The sequence below is a fragment of the Rhyacophila brunnea genome, unplaced genomic scaffold (genome assembly GCF_057557595.1).
Source record: "Rhyacophila brunnea isolate RB1 unplaced genomic scaffold, BYU_Rbru_1.0 scaffold_7, whole genome shotgun sequence".
Taxonomy (NCBI): domain Eukaryota; kingdom Metazoa; phylum Arthropoda; class Insecta; order Trichoptera; family Rhyacophilidae; genus Rhyacophila; species Rhyacophila brunnea.
In genome coordinates this window covers 24,685,795-24,703,315 of record NW_028233339.1, presented here as the reverse complement: position 1 = coordinate 24,703,315, position 17,521 = coordinate 24,685,795, and the positions used below count along the sequence as shown (strand labels likewise).

At 33.4% G+C, this 17,521-nt stretch overlaps 1 protein-coding gene across 3 annotated transcripts in view; it reads right to left on the bottom strand.

Annotated features, from left to right (window-relative positions):
• Positions 1-17,521, bottom strand: part of Cen (cerebellar degeneration-related protein 2-like) — a 172,076-nt gene that overhangs the window by 4,089 nt on the left and 150,466 nt on the right. For all 3 annotated transcript variants that reach the window (XM_085957736.1, XM_085957735.1, XM_085957734.1), the window contains 4 exons: positions 6,516-6,628; positions 4,553-4,701; positions 3,499-3,942; positions 2,513-2,672 (listed from right to left, as the gene is read on the bottom strand). In XM_085957736.1, coding sequence (XP_085813862.1) covers positions 2,513-2,672; positions 3,499-3,942; positions 4,553-4,701; positions 6,516-6,628 — 866 coding nt within the window. The remainder of the gene's footprint in view (positions 1-2,512; positions 2,673-3,498; positions 3,943-4,552; positions 4,702-6,515; positions 6,629-17,521) is intronic.

The following is a 17,521-nucleotide window of genomic DNA, read 5'->3' as shown; positions in this document are numbered from 1 at the left end:
TTAAAAATTGTTTTTCTGGGAGCTCTAATATGTGCTTACCCAGGGCCTCTTCAAGCATAAATCCGGCCCTGATCTCAAGAAGATGTCAAAGAGATGAAGTCTTTACAAAATGGTGTCCACCTAAAACATGGTGGTGGAGCTGGCCAGTATTTCTTTGTATTATATAAAATTGCCAAAACCGACCATTTTATTAATAATTACGGAACTGATATCACTCTAATAACGTAAATTGATTTTTGTTTCAGAATAAAGGGTCGTCCATATATGACATTATGCCTTAAGAGAAAGAGGAAGGAGTCTGAAATAATGTGACGATTTGTGACGAAGAGTTAGGGATGAGGGGTTTGTAGAAAATGTGACATCACAAAACCAACCAATTATATACTCATTTTTTTCAGAGAATAAAATATTCCGTGAGAACATTATACTTACTGAAATCAATCATTTTTTATTTTAAAGATATGATAGAATTTAGGCACAGGAGCAAAAGATTTTCTGTTGTGGAGAGGAAGGGGGGGGGGTTTAAAATACCGAAAATCGTGTTTACTGACGAGTTAAGAGTGAGTCCTCATTATTTTCTGTTCTCAAAATAATAATTTTCATTAAGTAATGTAGGTAGGTAGTAATAATATTATGCAATAATTAGTAAAATAAGTACATTATCTACTGTGTTATTAAAGCTCATGCCAAATGATCAAATGGTAAGTTTAAAACGATATATATAGTGTACTAGGGTACTTTACTTACGCTCATCAATCGAAATTAATATACCTCACCAAATTACGGAACCATCCCCAGATTAGATAACCATATCAGTCAAGCGACAGTTGGTGTGGATTGAATTACGCATGGAGAAAAATTATTTTATGTACAATTCAGGGTTTAATACCAACCTAATGGTGAATAATCCAAAGTATACTACGGCAAAACCGTCTCAAAATGCATATCCAAAGCATAAGCAACAACATCAGAGGCAGGTGAATTATACTTTTGGCCTGAGAAACATTACCAAACAATAATAATAATATCATCTCTCAGTTTCAGTTGATCATCTATCATTTATTAATTCCCCTGTGCACTTGTGAATAATTGATTACTCTTTGCAGAATATCAAAAATATTATTACAACGAATATGTATGCGGGCATGCTTAGCATCAAAAGTGAGAATAGATTAATAAAAATATTATTTATAAAATTTCAATATTTCTATGATACATGAGAAGTCATTAAATTTGCATGAAACTATACAATAGTAGTAATTCTATCTTACTCATAATGTAGTTTTAAATAATGTTATCATCCCAAAGCTCTAACTATCTAATGAAAAAACGAAAACACAACGAAAACTCTAAAAAATAATGATTAATATCAGTTTGCAACTGCTTTCATGATGATATGTTATATTAATTAATGAATTTGAGTAATGTTTGATAATTTATTTTAAATTACACTCTTACGTAGTGGTTTTTTTTTATTATGAGTAAACATCTGCAAGTATCTATAACCTATATGTAAAAATTCATTTTGTGAAGATGTGGGTTTGTCAATAAATCTATAACCATCAAAAATTTACAATAGTTTATATTGTTTGAGACTGTCATGGTGGTTTGTTACAATATTAAGTTTTTGGGGTGTCACTGTGTATTTGTGTATTCTTTGTTCTTATTTCTCAAGAGAATGGCCTCTGCTATAAGCCCGAAACGTTGAGAAAAGTAGGACGAAGAACACACATTGACAATGCAAAAACCTAAAATAATAATTTGTACAAAAAACATTGTCCCCTATTGTATTTTAAATAATATAGACTGTATTTTCATATAAGCATAACCTATGAGTATTACAATAATAAGATATCTTTCTCTACATGCAGTACTCAAATATCCTCATAGTAATTTAATATATTTTATTTCAATGGATAAAACAATCGGATACTTGAAATGGAATGACTGTTGTCGTAGGTAACTATAAAATTGTCTTGTATTCGTCAAAACATTGAAAGTATACGTTGTTTGAGATCCTTAAAAAACAGTCAAAATTACTACATACGATATTATTTTATTTTAGGTGCTATTTTTCACATATATACGTAAATAGATTCATTCCAGTAATATCATGCAGTAATATAATATTCCAAAATCCATTTTCCAAATTTTATTGCTAATCCATTAAATAAGCAATATTTTAACAACATTGTGTTTAACCACTTGTTACCCACCATCTTACAATAAATCCATTAAAACAATGATTTTTAGCATCGGTTGCGAATTTCAGCATGTAACCCTTGTAATGGATGTACAATATACATGCTGCGGCACCGCTTCTGATTTATTACATCGCATGAATGTTTGCATCCCCCCCCCCCCGTATGATGCGACACAATGCTGAGAATTCAATTGTCAATTACCGGAACGTGTTAATGGTAAACAACACAGTCTTGACGACTCCTCCACCCTACAGAAAACTCTCCTGGTACGGCAGGAACCCCAGGAAGTTGGCCAGATAGCGACTCACCTGTAAGTGGATCAACTTGTGTGGAACTAATGAACGGGGTTCGTTTACTAATGAGCTCATTGCGCTTCGGTCGTCGTCCTCTTCTGCGTCCATTATTGACGACATGTCGTCTGTCGCCTGGTCGACGCCTCTCAAGCACCTGCCGCACAATTGACCTTGTCTGTAATGATAACAATACAATATACTAAATATTTAAGCTATAAATAAAATTACATTCTAATAATATTGTAGTGTTCAGTGGACAAAAATATGACTGTAAAGTAAAAGATAGGAATAGAATAGGTAATAGATTTGACAGATATATTGAATTTTATAATATATTAATATCTGTATCAAGCAGGACTGGAACCTGCATTCAACGAATTCTGGCCAATGTACTTTACCAAATATTAAACAATCTGTACCATACTACTTATTGCAATTTGTGGTAACGCCTAATGGTGGTTGTCACGTGCGTGTGGGCTTTACCTAACCTAACCTCTAAATTGAACTGCTGCCGTGGTAGAACTACACTAAAATGGTCTTTAACAAAGTTTTTAATAATTCTGAGCTCAAGTCAGAGCTTATTCTGAGAATCAAGCTTCACTTTCCCTGTCTTCCAAATAATCAGAATTATTGATAAATTGCTTTGAAGGTGGGTTTGTAGCCTGAAACAGTTGTCAACACGTTTCCTCAAAAAATGTAGAATTAACAAAAATTTTCTTTAAAAAATTACTAACCTAACCTACTCCAATACTATATACTGAAATACAGTAGTATTTGGCCCATAGCGTGTGGCATGTTGAATTATACTTTTTGTAATTTGTGATTGACTTGTCAATTAATAACCCATTCACTGCGTCCAACGCAAATAGTGCGTTGCCCATCAGGTAGCCATTAGATATAATTAGCATGTTATTTAAATGTGGTAATTAAATATTAATTAAAAGATCCACAGCCTAATGGGTTAATACCCAAATAGATCTACAATATATGCATTACGTTACCTGACTTCTTCAAGGATTGAAAATTCTTCGTGCATTGACTTGATGCCGTCATCGTTTTGATTCCAGTCTCTAATCTTCATTTGCAGGCTATTGTTTTCTTGCACCATGGTGGCAAGCTGCTCCTCCAGTTCTGTGATCCGCCTCTGCTCTTTCATCTGCAGCAGTCTGCTTTCGCTCAGTTCTTTATTCATCCTACTGAATTCTTCTTCACACACACTCTCCACATCGTGTAATACTTCTTTCGGTTTTGAGATCTGAGGTGCATTTTCATGCAGTTCTTTGTTGATTGTGGAAGTCTCTTGAATCTTTTCAAGCTTCTTCTCCTGTTGCTCGCTTTGGCGTTCTGCTCGGCGTTTGTGGGCGTCGAGTTGTCGAGAAAGCTCTTCAACATTCTTCTGGAGATCATCGCATTTGTTTTCTAATCCTTCGATTGTCCCCGTTAAACTAAAATCAACATTGTTTTTTCCATTATAAGATAACAATTTGACAAATTTATTTAATTAGTATTTTGAATCACCGACAGATTCCTGATGGAAAATCACGAGCAATTATGAAATTATTTTTTATAATAAGTATAAAATTGATTCTTTTCTCTCTATGGTATGAATATTTATGAAATGGTAAAAAATATACCTTCATATAATGATACTTATACGAAATTGTTATACATATTACATGCCAATTATAAGTGCCAAAAGAAAGTTTTACCAGAAATATTTTACAGAAAAATGTGTAAGAGACATTAAATTAAATATAGGATGATGAGAAAAGAATAATTTGAAAAAAATAATTATAACCACAGATGACTGGTACCTATACGAAATATGGCTTTGGTCAAAACTTAAGAACAAAGCGGTTATGCAATATTGTTTTATGGTATACAAATATTTTATCATTATTATGTGAATGTATGACGAGAAAGAATCATAATGGCACACATATTTTTCCTAGGGGAATTATTCAAGACTAAATTACCCCACAATTCTTAATTTTTGACATTTCTCTTTCGGGATTTACTGCGAATCGTGAATTACGAAGAATGAATAATATATACCTTTTAATGTGTTTTTTGTCAGCGGTGTGGTCGAGAGCAAGTCTATGGTTGGCTCTCTCCAAGTCTTGGATACTGACCTCCAGCTGTTCGTAAATCCTCAGTCTCGAATCGTTCACTTCTCTGAGTGCAACCGTCTGCTTCGTCAAATACTGTAACATAAAATAATTAATGAAACATGTTTAATTCCAAAGGTTTGATGATTTCAAAAAAAGTCTACCTATCTACTTATAAAGGATTTGTCATTATTATTTAATTTTTTTAAATCAATATCTTCACATAAAGGTGCTGACTGTCTCGCCAATCTCTATCTTAAAGAGTAAGCGAGACGTGATGTTGTAATTGTATGGTACAATTTGACAGGTCGTGAAAAACGGTTAACCTCAAAATGAGTCTCTGCGCGGCGTAGTTCGTTTTTTTACCGGCAGATTCGCCACTATCGTTCTACTGCGCAGGCGCAGATATTATTGTCACAATTGATACAATTGTCACGTGAAAATTCAGAAGCTTCCGAACTTTTTGGATTCATTCATGCAATCTTGCAACTTGCACGATAATATAAATGTTGACGCGTGCATTTTCTTGTTATGGGCGCGATAATACGTACTGTCAGCAGTAAATCCATGCATGTGTAAACGGGGTATAAGGGCTATGTTGATATTACATATTTTTTTATAATAACGATTTCAATATAAGAGATAATAACATACCTCAATAGGGGTTGAAGGAATGTTTAATAACTAATTCTCATAAAAAATTCTTTCAAATTTAGGTACCTGTAGAGGAATGGACATGGTAAAACAAAATATTAAACACGTGAAAAAATTAAGATGTTTTGCCAGTGATGAGCAATTTTTTTTTTCATGGATGCCAAATTAGATTCCAAAATATTTTATCAATTTCCTTTAGATACCTATCTATATCAAAATATATATTTTTGGCATAATTATCCAAATTGATAATTTTACAAAACAATAAAATCTTATTCATTTAACGGTATTACAAAAAAAAATGCTGGGTCGCAGAAAATCATCCCAGGAGGTTTATGTGATCCACGGGCCTCGTGTTTCTAATCACTGCTGTATAAAATTTATTGAAAAATACGAATCGGTTTTAACTATAATAGTGGCAGAATAACGGTCCCCAAAGCAGTGGATCGCGACTCACGAGTTAGTACCCCAATATTCTAGTTTAAAAAAAATCCAGAGCGAAGGGTCGCTGCATAAGCTAATGACCATTCCTCATAAAAATAATTTACCTACTCAGTGGATGCCCATATTTATATTAGTCTCTGCTTTAGGGAAAAATTGGCAATTTTCACAATTCAATTGGCATTCTAAAATCCAAGCCAATGCTTATGAATCAATTAGTATCATCATCAGCCACCACCGATAAAAATTATCTTTTTTACATTTTTTTAAGCGTAGATAATATTTTGTTTATTTGAAAATAGTAATTTCACGCATAGGCAGCGATGTAATAGGTAGGTACCTACTTACTGGCAACAATAATTTTAAAGAAATCGAAAAAAAACTGAAATTTTCGCGGAATCCACTATTAGAAATAATTGCGATTTTTATTATTCTGAAGACACACTTGAGTAATTTCGCGATATTCTTTTGGCCATCGATTTTGTTTGACGAATTCTAGTTAGGTTAGGTTAGGTAACGATCATCATCATCATTAATGGCAATACAACCCTCGGTGGGTCTTGGCCTCCTTCAAAAACTTCCTCCGTCCTGGACGATAAGGAAAGAAAAGGTAAGGATATATCTACAAAATGAATAATACCAGTTTTAAGGGGTCGCCCGTATACATGACGTTGGTATTTGATCCAGAGCGAGAACCCAATGGTTTAGGCAAATGGTTAACAACCGTTCCTTGTAAAAGTGTGTTAGTATTACTTCTAATTATTTTGGATACATCTAAGGTTAGCTATAATAAGATTTTGAAGAATCTTTCTTACTTCTATTTCTTGTGCCTGGTCCTCAATGACGTTCTGGTGCTGTTTTAAAGCTGTCTCCAGTTCTTTGTTCCTTTCGAGAAGTGTTTTCCCGAGCTCCGCAGCTAGTTGAAGATCTGGAAATAATAAGAAAAACAATATTTAATTATAGAATTTTGATAAAATACTCTCTTCTTCGATATTCTTAAATACCCATTACAATAGTTCATTGTCTAGCATGCAACATTTTGCAACCAATTTATACATACTTACATGGGTGCTTACAAACCTCCACTCTGTCGAGGCCTATAATATCGTCGCCCCAAAAGCAAAAGGGCACTTGTGCATAAATTGAGTTTTGAGAACAACGCATTTTTAGTGTTTTTGAAGTGAAAAAAAATCGTGGAGAGGTTATTATTTAATATTTTGAAATTAAATTTGGAACACATGTGACCTAATTACTCAAGATTGAAATGCATTTTTTTTTTTTTTTAATATCTTGTCAATTTTCGATTTTTAAGAGGTTTTAAGTCACATGTTACCTTTTTCCTATATGCATTTATCTTCATCTTTTGATTTGCGAGCGTCCACTTTACGCTTTTTGTGATCTTCCAAAATATTTATTTGGGCCTCTTTGTCCGCTGCCAACATGTTTTTAAATTTTTCACAAATTTCACAAGTGCCCTTTTTCTGCAACGAATTTTTTTTTGTTCAAAGGCCCTTACTCACTTTTAAATAATTACACTTGTTACCCTTTTCCTATATTATTTTTGTAAACATTGCACATAGTTCCTAAAATCGTGTACATGTTACCTTTTTCCTATACGTTAAATGAAGATCAGTTTACAAATACACAAGTCACCTTTATTTTCTTTGCTCAATTGTGAATTCATGGGTTTTGCTTCACAAATGCCGTTTTGCCCATAGATTCATAACTCAAAACCGTCAAAATTGCACATACATGTGCCCTTTGATTTTGCGGCGACGATATGATTTTATTAGGATCGGACATGGGTGCTAGTTTTAATAAGTACCCACATTTTCGAAAATTCAAATTCATGTTGGAAACATGAAAAGATGTTTACAAGTCTTTCAACCTTTTTAAGTTAGCGTAAATTGTTATATTAAAAAGTTTTGCGTTAAATAGTAACACATGTGCACGTATTATTAGAGTTTTCAAAAAATGTTCACACACTGGATGGGAAGCAAAGATCTAACACATTGATTCTCAACCAGGTTCCGCGGGTTCGTGGCTGGGGATCCGCAAGAATTTACAAAATCTTGGAAGGTTATTATTTTTATAATTGAGTAAAACGTTTAAAAAGAAAAATAAGCATTTTAAGTGACTTATTAATAAAAAAAATAAGCATTTTGATAGTTAACAATAGCAAGTATTTATATACGTGCATGGATTTGCTTGCATCAATAGTGTGTATTTACTATCGCAATAATAACTGTTTACACGTAAAAGTGCTGACTGTCTCGCCAATCTCATTCTTCAAGAGTAAGCAAGACGCGATGTTGTAATTGTATGGTACTATTTAACAGGTCGTGAAAATCGGTTAAACTCAAAATGAGTCTCTGCGCGGTGTAGGTAGTTAGTTTTTTTACTGGCAGGTTTGTCATTATCGTTCTACTGCGCAGGCGCAGTTATCGCACAGTTTAATTATTGCGTGAAAATTCAGAAGCTTCTGAACTTTTTTAATCCATGCATGGAATCTTGTAATTTGCACGATAATGCGTGTTTACACGTGCATTTTTTTGTTATGGCCGCGATAATACGTACTGTCAGCAGTCACGTGTAAACGGGGTATTAGTATAATCCTAATCATATTGTGATTGATTATATAAAAAAATCAATTACGTATATGAACACAAAATCATTACAAAATATTATACTAGGTAGGTACAAGTAAAGAATATTATATTGCATGGGAGTGCCATGGTTGATTATTATCGGATGCTGGGCTATCACCGTGTGTAGGTACCTACTTCCTCTTCCTTTCCTCTACGTTTCATGTTATCTCGGATAGAGAATGGCCTCTGGAATGAGTCCGAAACGCCATGGTGGCAGCCCAAAAACCAGATACGATATTATACACAATGTTTGTTTGTAAAGTCTAGTCAAGACCAAGCACATAATATTATGTTCATGAACAAAATTTTTCATCAGCGTTGGAATACAATAATACATGAACGTTTGTATCAGAAAATGTTAAATTTTCGTAAATGTCTGTAAATGTAAAGTTTTGATACAACTTTCAAACAGTTTATAAACACACATGTATGTATGTAGGGTTCATTTGTTTACGAACCGATATATGTATCTTGGTCTGGATAAGGCCGAGGTCATTTATAGCCTTCCGCGACACTTATTGAGTAACTTTGAAAGCATTGTGGTGGTTACATGTAATTTGTACGTATTACATTTTACCGTAGCACAGTTCGCAGTGAGCTTTCTTATCGGATAGAGATGAAAAAAGTATTATTAATTTAATTACATACCTACATTCTATCTACATTCTAATCTAATTACTAATATATTTTAATGTAATTCTAATTACATTCTACTGTCTTTCCCTTGTATTTTGGTAGTTTTTATTACGTATTAGTGTTTTAGGTACAAGTCGGTTTACAGGAAACCAGGCGGGAACCACGTCAATTTTCATAGCCGATTTTGTCAAAATTCATGAATTCAAGAATGAAAACCTAACCTAACCTAACCTAACAAATAATCCAGTATATCAGCTATTTTCAGAATTTGTTTGCCGCTGGCTTCCTGTAAACCGACAACAATAGTGTTTATTTAGACATGACTTTTATCTTAGTACTATAAGTACAACCCAAAGACGATATATATTTCCGATACAACATTTCACGATGAAGAGTGATACGGCGAACTGCATACGTACAAATTTCCGGACACGTATTGTGGTACCTAACTTGCTCGCAGTACATGACAATTATCGATAGGATATTTCGTTCAAATTAATTAAGGCATTTATTTTCAATATGAAACAATCGTCATTTTCTACAAACAGTTTACCATATTGTGTTCGAAGTATAAGCAATAACTGGCACTGTGATCGAAATTAACAGTTTCGTGCAGCGGCCTGAATATATGGGCATTGGGATTAAGGCTATACTTCAGTTGAGGAAAGATCGTGGCTAGGCGATGCGCGGATTGTGCAAATGACGCGTGCCGAACGAAATATAATTTGTTATATAAAATTCGACATGCGTCCATTTAATGTTATGTTTAGTGTTATATTAGATACTAATAATAATAGTATATTGATTGACATGTTTTCTTTTTCAAGTACCTACATATATAAAGTTTTTTAGTCATCTTTACATGATTTAAGAATATATTCATCCAACGCCATGACAAAACAAATCGACGTGCGCACACCTCGACTGTCGGTCCCCGATTGGCGAGTCCAGGCGACGAGTGCGAAATTTTGTCGCACCTAAGAAGTACGATCTTAAGAATAAGCAGTACGTCAACGTAAAGTGTAAATGTTTTGTGGTATTATTTTTTACCAGAGATGAGCTTAATAATATGGTGTCCACTTGGCCGACGTTACCCGAGATTCCTCAAAATATTTCAAGGGTTTCTCCTATCATAAAAGGTTGGGAGCACAACACTAATCTTACGGAATATGCCCTTAATATATTATTATTTTGCCAGCTTAATTTGATATCCTCTTGATCATTTGCAACTGTTAAATTGTCAAACAAATTGTTGAAACTGCACAAGAAATGAAATTATAAAAAAATATATATAGTGATGGTATTGGGGGGCACTTTTGTTTCTAGAAATGCAATAAAATAGAATACCAGTGAAAACTGATAATAATTCCTATGAATAATTTCACTGCGGCACTCACTAACCGACAAGCCTGCGATATAAAAGAGAAATTATAAATTCATTTGCGAATCTTTATTCAAATCATAAGTCGTTTGTATTTTCGGATTTTATAGCCATGAACCGCAAGAGTAATAAACCATTTGAAATCATGATTACATTTATGGCTATCCAACAATAATAGTTTTTTTTTCAATGCATAGGATACAGGCATACCAGAGACAATAATAATTGGTGCCATTAATCTGCATCTCTCTAAATAAATTAAAAAATATGCACAGGTGCAATACGTAGGTCTACGTATTTGAATAAAATACGTTAATCGAAGCATTGATAATTAATAATTATATTCCACTCTTGCATATAAGTAAAACATGTTATTTTAATATTAGACGCAGCAGCCTTCGGTGATTGAGGTAAACACGAAGATACGTTTTACGTGGCTGGGACATGAGTTCCGGATGCCGCCAAAGAGTGCAACACTTCGAACCCTTGTGGCACAGCCTTAAGGGTTCCGTCGTCGTGGCCGCCTCTCCCTCACCTTACAACGTTGCTACAAAAGCGACCTACGTGCTACAGGTCTGGAATGGCGGGAGGCACAAGAGTTGGCGATGGATCGAGGGAAGTGGCGCGAGCTTGTGCTTGCCCTACGCCCCAATGCTGGGTCGTGATAGGGTGAAAGAAGAAGAAGAAGATTATAGTCTTAGCAACGATAGATTTGGTTGGAGGACGTACAAATGGAATCAAAATTAGGTGGGAAAACCACAATAGAATTGTTGATCATTTTAAGGCGAGAAATATAGATTATACTAGATACGTTCTCGGGTGTGCAACGCGACTTATTTCCAGAATCGCAGAAAGACATTCGACATCATTATTAATTCAAATCTTAACAAAAAACATTCTTAAATCATTGCGCTGATGCACGGTTAGTGACAACAAAAATTCAATGGGACATGTTTTTGCTTTATCGCATTTCATGTGGATAAATTGTGTAATAAACAACAGGCTCTCCCCATAACATTAATACAAAATTGCGGGGTTGTGAAAAATTCTTTTCAGGGACCGTACAACAGATATGGTTAAAAACCACTGTACGAAATAGTTACTAGATGCATGTATAAAACGAATTGGTGTCGAGTTTAATGAATTAAACCACGGTTTCCCAAAAACGGGCGCTGGAGGGACGCGTCATAGACCTTTTACAGATTTTCTGGCGTCCCTCTTTGAACTTCTATAGATATATAATTGTATTTTAACTGATTTTGTATGTTTATATTATGTTCTCTTTTTAAATTTTTTTAATTATTACTTTTTTCATTCTCTATAATAATGTTTCTTGTCATATTGTGAACGTCTTAAACTTATAATTTGTAATGTCCACAATATGTTAAAAAAATAAATTGAATTGAATGGAATCAAAGGAGCGTTGCTGGTCTCAGGGGCAGTAGGGGGCGTTGAGGAGCAATTGGCCAATACGAAGACACTAAACAAAATCGGTTGCAAGAATATTTTATATACATAAACTTATCCACTTGACTATGGAAACATACAGTCGAAAGAATTATATTTACCAACAATTCTTACATATTGGAAACTTAATTAACGTCAAAAGTGACAAAGCATATTATTTGACAGGTTTGTATAATAAATGTACTGAAACGAGTTTACAGCAGCACGTTGATGAGATAACTTTGATCAAAACAAAGGCCATTATTTCTGTATTTATTGAGAAACTAGTCTTATAGAAATCTAGCGTGTCTATATATACACACATTTTATTTGTAGTTAAGCTTTTTGAAACCCAAAAATTACACACACACGTAGCCGTGTACTCTCTCAGTAATCCGCCACCCCATAAGCCAGACAAGTGTTAAATTAGTGAAAGCGGTGGATTATAGTGCATATGTTACACCGAATGTGCGAAATTAACTATTACATGAAATGGGCAAAATTTTGGCTAATTCATGTAATAGTCAAGCCTGTTGCCTTATTCATGAATTAGGTAAATTTTCTGGTGAGTACATGAATTCGCCAGGGTATGGAATTCTTGAACTGTCAACATGACAGAAGAAAAAGTAAATTTAATACGGATGGTTTTATTAGTTATAATTGGACATAATATAATATTATTATTATTAGGTTAGGTTTTGTAATTCTAAATTAAATTATTCAACTGAATGTCCATTTTGAGGTTAGCTATCAAGTGTCAACAAACTATCACAAACATTCAATCGACCATTGCACGTTTGATACCCAAGCACGAATCAAATCGCGAAAATACTTTTCAATAAAATTCTTCCGTTATCATATTATAGTTCTAGATTTTTTTTGCGCATAGTAAATGGATATGAACGTCATTGTAGTTATTGATTGGTATATTTTTATATTATAATCAATGACATTTTTTGACACATTTGTTTAGTTTGATTAGTTGCAAAAAACACCACCGGAGCGCGATCATCTATTTTGACCATAGATAATATGTACATTTTGACCAATGCATGAGCATTTGATATATTTAGTTTAGTTGCAAAAAATACCACCGTAGCGCTACTATCTAATTTGTCCAATACATGAACTAGGCAGAAAAATTACTGCCGAATTCACGCACTCTTCAGATATTTTGTCTAATTCATGAATAAGGCAACGGGCTTGCATTTTTCATGATTTAGGCAAAATTTTGCCCATTTCATGTAATATTCAATTTCGCACATTCGTCGTAACACATACATACAAAATATGGTAAACATTGAAATAGGTATTTCGTAAAAATAGTTTTTTTTGAGAAATTTGTACTAGGAAATTATGGTTTTATTTATAATCAAAATCAAGTATTTACTAAATTATACATATAGCTAAGTTTATTAACTAAATAATAAACAGTCAATCACTTGACTCAGCCAGTGAGGCAGATATTCTTGAATGGCTTATGATTCCTGGCTTTCCCTATGATCAAAATATTAATTTTGTGTGTTACATTGGAGCACGGCATAAGTGATGCGGTTCTTTGGCAATTTCCTTCCTGGTACCTACATTACTTTCTTCGCGATGAATGTACATTTTATGAAGGAGAAGTTTCCAAAAGTAGTAAAAATAACGGCGGATTATAGTAGTTGTCGGATAATCGAGCGGAAGATTACTGAGAATGTACTATTACTTTAGTTAGATAGAGATCGAAATTTCATCTGGGAGGGGGGGGGGGTATATTTAATTGCGGCGGAGAGCCAAACAAATTTGGGAAACTGTGGATTAGAATGACTGATAATGACTCGTACGAGAACTCTTGTAGGAACACTGTGGCGATCAGATAAAATAAAATTAAGTAAACAAGTCGTATTGTATTTCTTATCAGTATAACATATGGCCAGACTACAACAACATTGGTGTTAAAAAAGGATAGTAATATAGACACACCTTTACAAAATACTAATATAGAAAATAGAACCAATGCCTCGATACTGTAGGAACTGAATACCAAACGCAGTATTCTATTTTCCTGTGTCTGTGCCTGGGGCCCCGCTCTAAGCCCGGGCTCCCAGGCTAGAGCCCCGTCAGCTCCCCCACGTGGGCGTCATGGATATATCAATTAGTGAATGAATCTACGATAAACCTCAAAGCATCTGCCAAAGGCGAAATATTGCGATTCGCGAAAGATGGATAAAGTTGATCAAGAATTCGACAGTACCACAATCATGAGAACTATGACGAATAAAAATGTAACAATTTTCACCATATTTTAATGCAATTTCTCAAAAATATGATTTTTATCGATTCTATTATGTATGGATAATAATCCGATACGCATTATTTGTATGTAATATTAGTTTTATTATAAACGTAGATCAATCTTTCACGAATTTCATTTATGGTAAGATGAAAACGTGCTCGCTCATAATGAACAGCGGAACTAAATAGAAGAGATCAAGTCTGTAAGGAAGAGAGAATTTTATTACAATATCGAAGCTAACAAGAGTATCAAACAACATCTCTAATATGAATCAGCCTTTTCTTAATTATTGCATGATGCACGAAGCATGCAAAAAACATCGACAATCGGAAATCATGTAAGAAATCTAATTCAAATTCAATTTCAATAACTTAAGTAAAATGTATTATTAATATGAAATTCAATCATAGAGAAAATAATACAGTCGTAGACTGTGCATAATATAAGAAAAGACAAAAATAAGCAAACATCATAATTTATTCATACAAAATTGGCCTTTCAAGTAAATAATTTTGAATATGACTAAAGAAAGCATTGATAATCAATTATTTATAAAATGTGTGATAGCCCAGAAGAACTTTGCATGGTCTATCTATTTATTGTATACTAGTATACTATAGCAGCTACCTAAGCCCAACGCGACGATCGCAATCGACCGGTCGATCGAAGGGCAGGGTAGATTTTAGTACTTACCTACTTCGCACGCCCTTAGGAATTGTGTTAAATGAATGTTTTATTTTTCCCCTGGCTGTTCTGTTTCGACACCTCTCTGTTTCTTAATGTTCTGTTTTTTTACCGTACCGTACCGTACCGTACAAATATATATATATTTCAAATGTAGCAATACTGGATGACTTATAATACTTAGCTACTTGGTTTAATTGTCAATTATTATAAGCATCATTGCGTTTAATTGGCGGTATTCTGATGTTTGCAATTATTTTTCTGTGTTCACAAAAAAACACTACCTACATACAGAAATTGTTATAATGCGATTGTAACCGGACAAAACAGAACATGACAAAACAAAAAATGACAGAACAGAACAGTGACAAAACAGAACAGCCAGGGGAAAAATGAAATAATAATTTTTGTGGAATCTATTTAGGTTATGTTAGGTTAGGTCATTGTTTCGTTGTAACTAGTCACCCAATCATGTTGAACATATTATATTGATTAAGATGAGATATCCTAAGCTTGCCGGCAAAGTCCCGTTTATTTGAGGCTTTCTAGCGATTAGGAATGCAGAAAGTATGTATATAATTTGATTTATTATGGCGTATTGAAAATCTGTGCTTTTAAAAATCTTTGAACATAATAGAGATAGGACAATTTCAATATTAAATTTATTTTCCTGAAATGTCATAGTTATATTAATTATCGTTGTTCTGTTTTGTCACTGTTCTGTTTTGTTTCACCCCTTTTTTCAGATGTAAATAAATTATGTGAAACGAAACCGGGAAGGTAAATTTTTGATAACTCGACCGATAGGTGTGTGTAATTTTCGGTATCATGTAACGTAATGTACCTACCTAATCTTAATTATTCTAGTGCGAATGATAACATTTTAATACTTTGCTTTTTTTACAGTGGGTAAATATGTATATTACGTTAGTGCTTATATGATATTTCGAAACAGATTTTTCAACTTCCTTCTTCACTTTATAATAATGTTTTCATAAATTAATTTGGATTATAAAGAAATATTATCGATATTTTTTTTAGGTTTAAGTGAATAGTGATGGCGAAACCAGAGTCGCGACAAAATGCTCAAATGGAAATGAATATAAATTAAATCAATTATAATTTTAGTTTACTGTTCGGATTTATATTTTATAAGTTTAGATTACATGATATTTTTATTTCTACCATTGCTGTCCATGAATGTATTTATTATTACAAAAGTTGAAAACCACTCTTATCAACACGACATGTACATGTTAGGTGTTGTTTTGTGTTAGTTGAATCTTGGACTTGGACAGTCGTTTGACATTAAAATATTTTGATAATATGAGAGAAAGGGCCAGTAACTCATTTCACTTTCCAGTAATAACAATCTCATCACTTCTAAGGTAGGTATTTACTTATTTTGAGTAGATTGTCTGCAATTTGAATCAGTCGGTTAATATTAATTAGAGCTTCATATTCTAAATTGTTTGAACTTGAATTGACTTTAGGCAATATATGTATGTAAATATATCATAGATTAGGAAGTAGGTGCTTCTAAGTATCAAATACTTATCCGATAATAACGACAGAGTTATTATCAGATATTATTTATGATACCTATCGATGTTATTATTGAATCTAATAAAATTGGAACATTACTGTCATTATAAAGGGCGGCAAATGTAGGAACAAATACAAATAAATTACATTTTGAGAGCAGTTGCAGTTTTCAATGAAGCAAACGATGCGATCACTTCGTTAGAAATTATCGACATCTTATTTAAAAAATAATCGAAGCATAAAAAAACCCGTCAAAATGGCTATTGTTGTATTGTATCTAATATCCATTGTAATTCATATTGTCATGGCGGTTTATCGCACAAGCACAATTTTCCAAACCTCTCGGTGCCACAGACCTTCACTTACCCGATTAATGTTATAGTTGAATCTAATAAAATTGGAACATTCTGTCTGCAATGCTTATATACAATGCGTCATTTTTCGATCTCAATGATATACTGAATACTGCCGTCTCTTTCCGGCACGGCAGCTCACAGTGAACTGTAATATGGCGAAATATTATAGCGAATGTTTTCAAGACAGAAAAGACGGCGTAAAACAGCTGGCTGGTTAGAGACACTGATGCCTAAAATCTATTAAAATCATATAATATTAGAGAATAGTCACTGTGGGAATGTACATATGGATAGAAATGTTGCAGGGAGACAGAACCCACCTAGGGGTTGTCACGATCGTTAGAATTGTGATGAATAAGGCATCAGTTTGGAAAACGGAGTTAACTGAATGATCTAAGTTTAAACCAACCTTTATTTACAATTACAATACTGATTTAAAAAAAATTAACCTTAATTACATATTGTGTGAACATGACATGAACGCCTCTTCCAACATAAAGTTTTTGACAGGTGATACTTCTACACATAAAATACAGTGATGGAATAAGATATAATTAAATACTTTATTAAATTAAATAAAACGAAATAAATACCTACTATTAAATTCACATGATTTGATAATGATCAGAATCGGGATATTTATCTTAGAAGGTCATTGTCAACGGTTATTAAATACTGTCACTATAGAAAGCGTAATCCATTTTGACAAAAATGTGAGGTTGATGCTATTAATTTTTTAAGATGAAAATAGTAGTTTAATGGTTATTAAACTAACGTAACGTAGATAAATTAGAGGAAATAATCAAGTAGGTAATCTTTGTTTACAGCTATTTCAAACGTTATTAGA